This window comes from Phalaenopsis equestris, unplaced genomic scaffold (genome assembly GCF_001263595.1).
Source record: "Phalaenopsis equestris unplaced genomic scaffold, ASM126359v1 Scaffold000697, whole genome shotgun sequence".
NCBI classification, from domain to species: Eukaryota; Viridiplantae; Streptophyta; class Magnoliopsida; order Asparagales; family Orchidaceae; genus Phalaenopsis; species Phalaenopsis equestris.
Genome location: NW_018165137.1, coordinates 953,325 through 964,289, shown reverse-complemented (window position 1 = coordinate 964,289; position 10,965 = coordinate 953,325). Strand labels below are relative to the sequence as shown.

At 32.8% G+C, this 10,965-nt stretch overlaps 1 protein-coding gene across 3 annotated transcripts in view; it reads right to left on the bottom strand.

The window, feature by feature from the left end:
• Positions 1–10,965, bottom strand: part of LOC110030312 (ribulose-1,5 bisphosphate carboxylase/oxygenase large subunit N-methyltransferase, chloroplastic) — a 51,112-nt gene that overhangs the window by 6,051 nt on the left and 34,096 nt on the right. For 2 of the 3 annotated variants that reach the window (XM_020732969.1, XM_020732970.1), the window contains exons 7-10: positions 10,808–10,892; positions 10,610–10,696; positions 10,414–10,533; positions 8,055–8,075 (exon numbers count right to left, since the gene is read on the bottom strand). In XM_020732969.1, coding sequence (XP_020588628.1) covers positions 8,055–8,075; positions 10,414–10,533; positions 10,610–10,696; positions 10,808–10,892 — 313 coding nt within the window. The remainder of the gene's footprint in view (positions 1–8,054; positions 8,076–10,413; positions 10,534–10,609; positions 10,697–10,807; positions 10,893–10,965) is intronic. The other variant, XM_020732971.1, reaches the window with a different exon arrangement.

The window sequence follows — 10,965 nt, the reverse complement described above, 5'->3', positions numbered from 1 at the left end:
TGCATCTTTATCTAAGGTCGAATATCACTAAAGAACAACCACATATTATCCCTATTGAGAAAATGTAACATGATCCTCTTCCCAACACCGGAGTTCCTGAGGAAGAACAACATACTACAGCTACAGATCCAGTTGTGCTCATACCACTCACTATTATTGAAGAAGACTCACTTACATGCCAAGACACATGAGAGTGCTCCTTTGATCCAATAATAGAGCAGCCGGTACAACATGTAGCTGCTTCTCTGCACATCTCCAATACACAATAGACCAAAATCAGGTGAGTCAATCTTCGGAAGAGGATTGGCAGGTCTATTCCAGGAGGAAGAAGAAGAATAGAGGTCGACTCCAGTTCGGGAACATATTAGATGATACATTGGTTACTACTAGCAATGGCAATCATCTTACCAACTTATTAGCTTGCTCCTTTCCTAGAAGCTGAGGCAAGGGCAAAACCAAATTGGGTTGCTCCCTAGCCACCTGATACTATGTATTTCAGCATTTTTAGGCTTTTTCTTTTTGTCTCTAATGTACTTTTCAGTATTTTCTAGTTTTGGTACCCTTTCTGGTTTTGGTGTGGGCAGGGTGTCATGTTTGGGCACCCTCCAACACATTGTATCTGTATCTTTCTTTCTAGTTAATATATTAGTCTTTTTGAGCTTTCAATATATATAAATATATATATTAAAGAGATATTAAAACTATTAACTACTAATGCAAAATAATTGAGAAACACCAAAATACTATCATAAATAAAAAGTACAAATACTCACTTCGATGACGATTAATTTGTTATTTGATTTGTTTTGACATCGACTCTTCTAAAGTTGATGCCTACAATAAATATGGGTATTCATATTACAAAACTTAAATTAATTATTATTTTAATTAGCTATTAAATTACCATTTAAGCATTAAATATCTATTATTATACTTTATGAAACCCTAATCAACTTTATTTTGCAATTAATTGATTATATTATAATATAAACTCAGATTATTTTATATCGAAGTTTGTTTGGGTCAATCTTCTTCCTACTTTAGCTCGCATACTTCACCTTCTATTCTCATCCAAATTTGAAATTCTAACCAAAAGTCCTAAGGAATAAAATCTTCTATTAATATTACAATATATATACATATAATTTTCTTATTAAATCAATAAAATATTTAAGTTTCTTTACCCTTAAACCTTACTTGAGCCCTAACCAGCAAACATTTGTGACTTGCTTTATCTCCTTCCTTTTCTGTGCTCGAAAGCTCTGGCTTCAGCTCCCTCCTGCACGAGTTCTCAGAGTTGACGCCTCCTTCCTCTACGCTGGAGCCTTCCACGCCACTGCTCTTCTCCTCCTTTCTTCCTCTGATTGGCTAGGGCACAGGCTACTTCCTTCGATCGACCGCATAACACCAACATCGTCTCTCTAGATGGATCAATCTTGCCCCTGCTGCCCCTCTTACTCGCCATTTTATATACAAAAGTATCTTTTCATGTTCCCAACCCCTCGCTTCATATCCCCCTTTCGATTTTCTTACTCCTTGCTTCAGTTCTCTATGGTATACAAAACAAGACATAACAATCTTCCTCACAAATTTTCGTCCTCGAAATTTGAAAATGGACCTCAAGTTACATCTCATTAGCTATCCATAAATTTAATGATAAAAACTAAGAGTCATTCATTAAGATGAAAAGTAATCATTGTAAGGTAAAAACCTGATACAAGGGGACTCAACTATTCTTCGGATAACCACACAGTTACTGAAATAAGGATGTAAACTAGGAAAATACGCAATACTCATAAGACATCACTAGCATGCTAGAAAAACACAACAGTAGGTTCCTCAGGCTCACTATGAGTAAGAGAATAGGCTCAAGGTGAAACAGGTTGGCTTGGTTGACCATGGGTAGGAGTTGAACCTGTAGACTATCATTTTCTACCCACCTGCCACCTTTTGTGAAAGAGCTCCACCTAATCATCAGTGGTCTTTTGGTTAAATAATGGACATTATCTTGTTATATGATCAGGCTGACGACATAAGCTGCATGTGTTAGAGCCCATCAAACATTCACCCTTCTGTTGTCTTCCATATTTGGCACAATTAACTACAGTACTCTGAGTCATACCTCTGTTAAATTCACCCGAATTGCACTTGAACATATTCCCATTGGATCTTTCTAATTGATCAACATGTTCTCCTTCATCAATATTTTTGCTCTTGTGTCTCCTTACGCTTTTGAGTAAGCTGATAATCGATTTTCACTATTCTAGCTCGTTCCACTAATACCATAAATTCATCGATCCCCAAAGGAACCTACTGTATGATCGAATCCAATTTTTTTCTGCAGTGGCGATCAATTATGGCATTAGTGTTAGATAGTGTTGTAAATTTTGTTCCGTACTACATGATTGTCTTTTTGTCTCTACACCAACTTGATGAATTTGTCAAGCATCTGTCTTTGAGCGAATAGAGACACAAGCCACTCTCTGAATAACTCCACGAATTCCTCCCAACTGACTATCATGTTGGGTATTTCTCCTAGCTCATGATGATGCCCACACCACCACCTTTCAGCTTCTTCATCCAACACAAAAGTAGCTAACAGTACTCTTTTTATATCCGAATAGGACACACTATCTAATATATTTTCAATTCACAACAGTCAATTATCTACTTCAATTGAATCTTTAATTCCTTAAACAACGGTGGATGTAAATCTTGAAATATTTTCAAATACTTATCCACAGTGACTGAATCACTTCGAATTGGCAGCAATCTAGACTCGTGAATCTGCTGCGTCATCGTTGCCATCATCTAGGTCAAGACAATCGCATTAACATTTAAAGTAGGTTGTAGTTCATTTTTTATCAGTCTTCTATAATTTTGGGTGTATCTCTGTCTGAATCGATATAATTATTAATTTCTATTAACTTTAATTTTTAATTATATTATTAATGTTTTCTTATAATTATCATATTAGCTCTTTCATCCAGATTAATCCAAATCATTGTCTCTGAAAGAACTTTTCTCACAACTTGACCCAAGGCTTGGAATTAACCAAGATGAGTACAAACTGTCGTCTTGTGGGAACTAAGATTTCTCTATTTATTGTCTATAACTAGTTATTAACAATTGAAAAGGCCCCTAAAAAAACTAAATTAAAGCAGTATCATTAAATTTATCTCATTACAAGTTATCTGTGTCTTCTATAAATATTTTCTCTTTCTTCGCTCATCTTTTAATCAATTAATTAAACTTGAAAAGTTAGTTCAAAACAACTGTGAGTTAAGCAAACCAGTAAATACTTATGCTCTTAAACTACAACAATAGTAGCGAAAAGAAAGCAATATACATGTCTAATAATTTTTTAATAAATTAATAAAATATTTGATATTTCAACAATATGATGTTATTCAACGAATTTTACTATATCAATAACATATCAATATCATTTTATGTACAACGATCACAAAATTACTATCTTAAAATTGTAACAGTTAAGGTAATTCAATATCAATATTTTTTTTCATTTACGCACGGGTACCTTAGCATTCCCTCGCTAGTATCATAAAGGGGAGACTTCATCATAGTCTGTCATGCACATACAAAAAGTCAATGTAGACATCATTTATGTGCTTTCATTTCAATAAACTATATATATATATATATATATATATATATATATATAGCTTTCACTAAAGCATGATAGTAAGTAGCTACAAACATTTATAATAATATGACCAATATAGAAAAGAATAGATAAATCAAAATAAAGCTTATAAAAATATCATTAATTATTAATGAAAAATAATTTAGAAGAACCCAAATGTTATTATAGATTAAAAGTATGAATACTCACTTGATGACGATTAATTTGTTATTTGATTTGCATTGATGTCGACTCTTCCAAAATTGATGCCTATAGTTTGCCTTAATGTGGACTCTTCTAAAGAAGCGAACATATAAATCAAAATGGAGTATACAAGTGTTTACCTTGATTAGATTAATTTGCCACATGATTTGCTTTGACATCGACTCTTCTAAAACGTATTCTTATAATAAACAAGGGTATTCATATTACAAAACTTTAATTAATTATCATTTTAATTAGCTATTAAATTTACATTATCTAATTATTAAACATTTATTATTTTACTTTACCAAATCCTGAGTAACTTTGTTTTGCTATTGATTAGTTAAACTATAATATAAACGAAAACTCTTCTGACCGAAGTCAACTCGAGTCAATCTTCCTCTAATTCGCACACTTTGCCTCCTTTTATTCCCTTCCAAATATAAATTTCTAACCAAAAGTCCTAAATAATAAAATTTTCTATTAATATTACAATATATATATATATATATTTATATATATATATTCAACTAAATAAATTATTAATTTTACGTTTTTATAAACTTGGTCGAGCTAAATCATGCTCGCAAACCCCTTTATTAAATCAACAAAATTATTAAGCTTTTTCACCCTTAAAGTCTCGGTCGAGCTCTAACCCGCAAACAAGTGGCTCGCTTCTCCTTCTCCTCTGCACTTGAGAGCTCTGACTTTGGCTTCTTTCGCACGAGCTCTGACTTTGGCTCCTTTCGCACGAGCTCTTGATCTAGAAGCCTCCTTCCTCCTCTACGCTCAAGCCTCCCACATTGCCGCTCTACGATCATGGAGAATCAGTCCCGCCCCTGTCGCCCCTCCTACTCGTCTTTTTGTACATTAAAGTGTCCTTTTGTGTTCCCAACCCTTCATGTCCCCCCATTCAGTTCGTGACTTCTCGCTTAAGTTCCCTCAGGTATACAAAACGAGATATCACATCAACATCAAGCAATACTCCATTTCACTTAGCCAAGCTGTGCCAAAAATTCTATCAAATTACTTAGTCAATCTCCCTAAGGAATTCTCCATGATCCTTAAGCCCTACCTCACCTCTTCCACTAATTTCTCCAAGCCGCACCAGGACAAACTCGGTTGCTCATTCAAACTCACCAAAATTCCAAATTTACTTAACAAATAAGTCACCATACCTCAAAACTTATTCCCCAACCATTTTTGCTCTGTATTAAGCCCTCCAACCCTATCCAAGACCAACCGTAGACCCTTTTGGTCAAGAATGTACAAGGAGTCAATGAGAGTTCAAATTAACTCAAAGAAAAGCTTCATCATGTCAAGGCAACCCTCTCCAATCAACCCAATCTAGGACAAACGTCTTCGCTCTTCATAAGGGCCCTCAGTTTTACTCATTTTTTGAACGAAATTGTAAATCCATCCAAATCTAGTCGTAGGATCCTAACCATAGGCCTGTAAAGATCCTTTCGAACAGTATTGATCTTAGGTTCGTGCATTGGATTGCTTGTATCAAGTGTCTTCTCATGAATGGCTCGCATTACTCGTTCCCGTGGAGACAATGAATGGTTGGAACCGCTGACAAAGATTAAATCACACGGGAGAACGCAGAGAAGACCAACGAACCAGATTTAGTGCCAAAGAGGCATGGGCAGTGAATCGCAGAGCAACACGTAGAAGTTAGCGAAGGTCGAGAATGAGCTGGCAGCTAAGTCAGCACGCAGTTTAAGTAGGAACTTATTTTTTTTTATTTAAACAAATACTATGAAAATAAAACAAAATTTTAAAATGCATAACTAATTAAATAAAACTGAAAAAATATAAAATAAAATCATATCAATTAATTTAAACAAGGAGAAATAAATAAAAAAATAAAACCAAGGTACATTAACTCAAAAGTAACTATTAAAATAACTAAAACCATTAAACAATCAAAAAATCATTAAAAATTAAGATTAAATCAAAAGTAGGAGAGATTTGGAATGATTAAAACCTCTAAACATAAGGAACTCCCATATTTTTTCTAAGGTCAAAGACCAACATTTAAAAAGTTTAATTTCTTTTTAAATTGGTAATTAATTTGAAAAACAAATACAACAAAAAGTAAAAAAATCAGAAAAAATACGAAATCACTTGAATTTTAATATTTTAAAATAAATAACTAAATAAATATCATAATTCATAAAAATTTTGAATAAAGTCAAAGCGATATGAAAATTTTAACGATTTTTTAGAATAGAATTCCGAGCACCTCTATAAAATTTCATAAGTCTTGGAAGTTGTTTGAATTTATTAGGAATTTAATATTAAAAGACAATCGTATTAAAAAATCAGATAAAAATTAAAAGGCAATCCTATTAAAATAAAATAATAAAAATCAAATAAAATTTAAAAAGGCACTCCTATTAACAAAATCAAATAAGAAAAATTAAAAATCAAATAAAATAAAAATTAACAAAACTCATAAAATCTGAAAGATCGTAAAACTTAAAGTGAACCTCTAACAAACAAACAAATAAAATTCACAACTTCAACAAATAATCCACCCTAGATCTATAAAAATCTTATGAACGAAGTAATCCACGGTTGCTGACAAAATCGTTTGAAAGTCAAGGTCTCAAGATAAAAAAAAAAAGTAAACTTACATGTTAATCGAAACAATTCTCATAATTGCACTTATAAATAACGCGCATTTTTATATATAAAATCCATCTAAATCCCATTTCCAAAATCTTCCCGTGGCCATTTTATTTTCTTAAACCGTGAAGAAGAAAAAAAAAGAGAGAGAAAGAGAGGGACAGAGAAAACGAAGGGTTATTGGAGGCCACGTCTCGATTTTCATGCAACGGGTCTGTTCGAAAAATTGACTCAATTAAGGTAGGCTACCGTTAACCTACCACTGATTTTAATGTTTTTATTTTTTGTGTGTTTTTCAAACCTTTAGTTGCCTAAAGCTTTAAAATTTGATGATATCCCCGTATTTTGGAAACTTTTACTGTGTAACTTTTAATATATTATTTATTCTAACTACTCTACACATTTTGGCATATGTATATGAATTTTCATGGGGTATTTCATTTGTTTGAATCAAAAGTGCTAATTTGAGTTATACAAAATTTCATAAAAATGTAATTAAAATTATATGTATTATGAAATACTTACATTAAAATGACTACATATAACTTAATATGCAATTTCTATTTTGATTGATGCATATAAATTGATAATTTATTGCATACTGTGGATTTCCCTATTTTATTTTACATGTATATTTTACATATACACTGTAATGCTGAGTACATCATAACCATTTGGAAAAATATGATACTGCGAAATGTTTATGGAAGAAAGGTTTGCTACTATGATTCAGGTTGAAGGACATATGATACCCTGGGCAGCAAAGTAGGCCGATGGGCTTTCCTTTACATGGGTTAGTGGTGTAAACCTGATATATGTAGCGAGCGAATATTATATGATGTACGTAGATGGGCTGGGGGTGACGAATCTCATGTACTGTGTCATTTGACTAACTATTTTGATAGTTTTACTGACATGATATGATTAGTACATTTTCATATCTTACTTCATGTTCGACACTTGACCTATGAAGTTGGCCATCAGTACTTTCTGATTCATCTTCAAGCATGTTAATCTGTATTGGCACAATTTATTATTTAAATGCAATTTCTCAGATAATAATGTGTTATACATACATGATACCTTAAGTCGTATAGAATGCCCGCCACAAATTTATCAAACTATAGTTTTGTATAAATCAATTCATATTTGATCTCATTCTTACTTTTTCAAAATTCAACATGTTTCCATTATTCTTTTCATCTAATAACCCTGCTATGATATCACTTTCTATCACACCACAACTAACCACCATGGTAGGGTCAATCGTGGTGTGAAAGATACTGGCAATTTTATCAACCAACTGTCACAAGCAATCGTCCTAACTTTTATAATCATGACCCAGTAGATAATGAATCAGTCTAACTAAATTGTCATAATATACATGATACATTATATTTCATAATTCATTTATATTCTTCTTCAGAAGCATGTAATATCATAACATCAAAACATATAAACTATACAGAGTTTTTAAATCCAACGTAATGAATGTACGTACCCAAAATATATATATAAACTCTCAAAAGTATCATGCAAAACCTGTACAAACATACATCTGGCTACTCACCTCGGTATCCGTTGCCCCTACCTAAAAAACAACAATGAAGAATGAGCACAACGAGCTCAGAGAAATTTTCAGAGCTAAAATAAATTGAAAAAAAAAACATATATGCTCGTAGAAAAATAACATGTCTATATACACAAGTAAAAACATATTAGCATGGTAGAGAACATGAAAAAAGAGCAGAAAGTATAAAAATCAAGACTACAGTGTAACATGTAAGTCGTAAGCATAAAAACATAAGTATAATCTAAAGCATGTTCATAAACTGTTTATTGTATATAATCATAGCAATGTCATTTCAGAAAAGTCATTCATGGTAATGTGACTTGTTTAATGTATAAGATTCAACTATTTTCCTGTTCTTTTATAATGAATCATCACTCTGCCCCAAAGACAATATAAACTGTCGATAAAGGTTAGGCTTCCCAGACATAACATTTATCAATAGCCCCTTTGATTCTCACTATTCTCTAACGTTTTTTCACTGGCTAATTCTAATGGTTCCCAGAGTTTTGTCTCTGTATAAATATTAGGGATCAGGAATACTACATCCCTGCATGATGTACTTGCAAACAATCATGTAATAGTTTATCAATGCATTCATTGTGACATTTGAATTATCATTTCTATATCAAACATTTATAAGGCATTGCAAATATCATAGGCATGAGGTAAGAATCATAATAAATGAATACATGCATGGAATTAATATCATTATCATAGTCATATGTAGCATAGCATGATCATAGCATTACATGTATTTTAAGAAAAGTAAAGATACATTCATACATTCAATTGCAGGTGTCCCTTTAGAATATACAGAAATTCTAAATGCATCTATATCAAAATAAAAATCATATGAAAACCTATAAAAGATTTTTTTTCTTAAATTAACACAATTATTTCATCTGACGTGACCGAACAACCTTATGACAAGTGCCCATATGCTTGCCTCGAACTCGTTGCCTCGTATAGGCAACCTGGGGTTCGTAGACAAGATAAGATTTCATAAAATTTGACTCATAATATGCATAAAACCAAAAATGTACTTTAATTGCCAAAACATACCTCAGAAGGGCATTACGACATATATTTGCTTTTCCAAAATCACAAATTTTCTCCCCAACTCTTTCTAACACCTTAATCTCACTTTCCCCTTGCTGATTTCATGATAAAACTCATATGAAAGCTTTCAAATCACTTTTGACGCATCCAACGCTAGTCCGGTGCCTTCAACGGCTATCAGAAAAGAAAAATATATGAAAAATGAGGCAAACTTCAATACAAAAGTGTGGGGGAAGAAAATAAAAGTCTCAAATAACGTGAAAAAGGGGTTCATGCTTTCAAAAATTGCCATGGAACCCTAGATCGTGCTCTGCGACTCCTAGGTTGTGGTTCGCCCTTTACTGCTTGAGACCTGCTACAGTGCCCAAACTGAACCTTCACGGGATTCAACTGTTGAGCTACCAAAGTGAAGGAGAGGAGAATTCAGGAGAGAGGGAAAGAATGCAAATGCTCTTGAGCCCTATTCGACCAAAACCAGCAAATAACAGGGTGTGAGAGTCGATGGCTACAGTGCACATGCGGGATATTAGGGAAAAATTAGAATAATAATTAAGGTAAATTAATTTAATTAAACTTAAAACTACTAAATTCCATCTCTCTCAATCCGTTAAGAATTCATGCATGATGATTTATTTGGAATTGATTGATTTCATACATAGAATTTTATAAAATTATTTCGATTGAATTATGGGAGATGAAAATTTTGGGTACTTTTAATATTTGTCCAATTTTATGTGTTTCTTGAAATTTGGGTTTTACACTCTGAGTTTGAAACATGCATCATCAAAGCCATTACTGATTTTTTTTTAAGGATACTTAGCAATCTTAGTGGTCAAAAAAGCAAGGAGAAGAACACTGATGCTTCAGATATTCAATTTCCATGTTTTCATATTGAGATAAGCTACAAAGCAAGATTGAAACTAGAATGGGCATACTTACCAGTTCAAAGTTCTCATTCATTATTGAGGAAACCCAAAGAAAAGTCATCAATGAGTGTATGTTGCACCAAGGATGCATACGTCCCAAAAAAGTCAATTGATTGTGCGGCAAACGAAATTTGAAAATTTTTAGATCAACAAAGTTTTCTTTAAATAAAAAAAAAAAATTTCTGAAGGGAATGAAGGAATGCATCTATAAACAGCTTCAAATTCATTGACCACTGACAAAGAAAAGGCTAGATATTGCATTGTGTATCAAACATTTGATTTACATATTTAATACGAAAATTTGCAGACCAATTAAAAACCAGAAATTCAAATCGCAGAATGATGAAAAAATGTAGAATAAAATGACTCACATGGCAAATGGGGCCTTGTGAAGAAATAACAGACTGCATCTCAGATCGATCTGAAACATAGCCTAATCGCAAATAAGGTAGCATATCGGAAATTGCTTCTTTCTCTCTTCCTACATATACCTAAGAAGAAGAAGGCCACGTTTTATGGTTGCGATATTTGTGTAAAAAAAATAAACAAATCACAACACTAGCATACATGAAAAACTTGGGCAGATAGCCTTCCATTTCTCTGTGCAACTAATCGTTTTTCCTGGTATTGAGGATCTTCTGTGTTTAGGGAAGCCTACATGGGAATAAAAGTTAAAAGAAATGTCAACTTAGAAGAAGCCTTTGAATTATAAGAATTGCACCCAAAAAAAAAACATTATATTTCAGCACCATGACTCTACCTCACCTCAATTACTAGCCGATCATATGGATTATCTTCATCAACAAAACCATAATTCAAGAGCAGCCTTGAATTAGGCTGTGGGCCACACCTAGATACAAGAGGTTTCAGTATGTAAATTGAATGAGACGCTGCATGCATGCATATGAAGGTAGGCTAAGCAC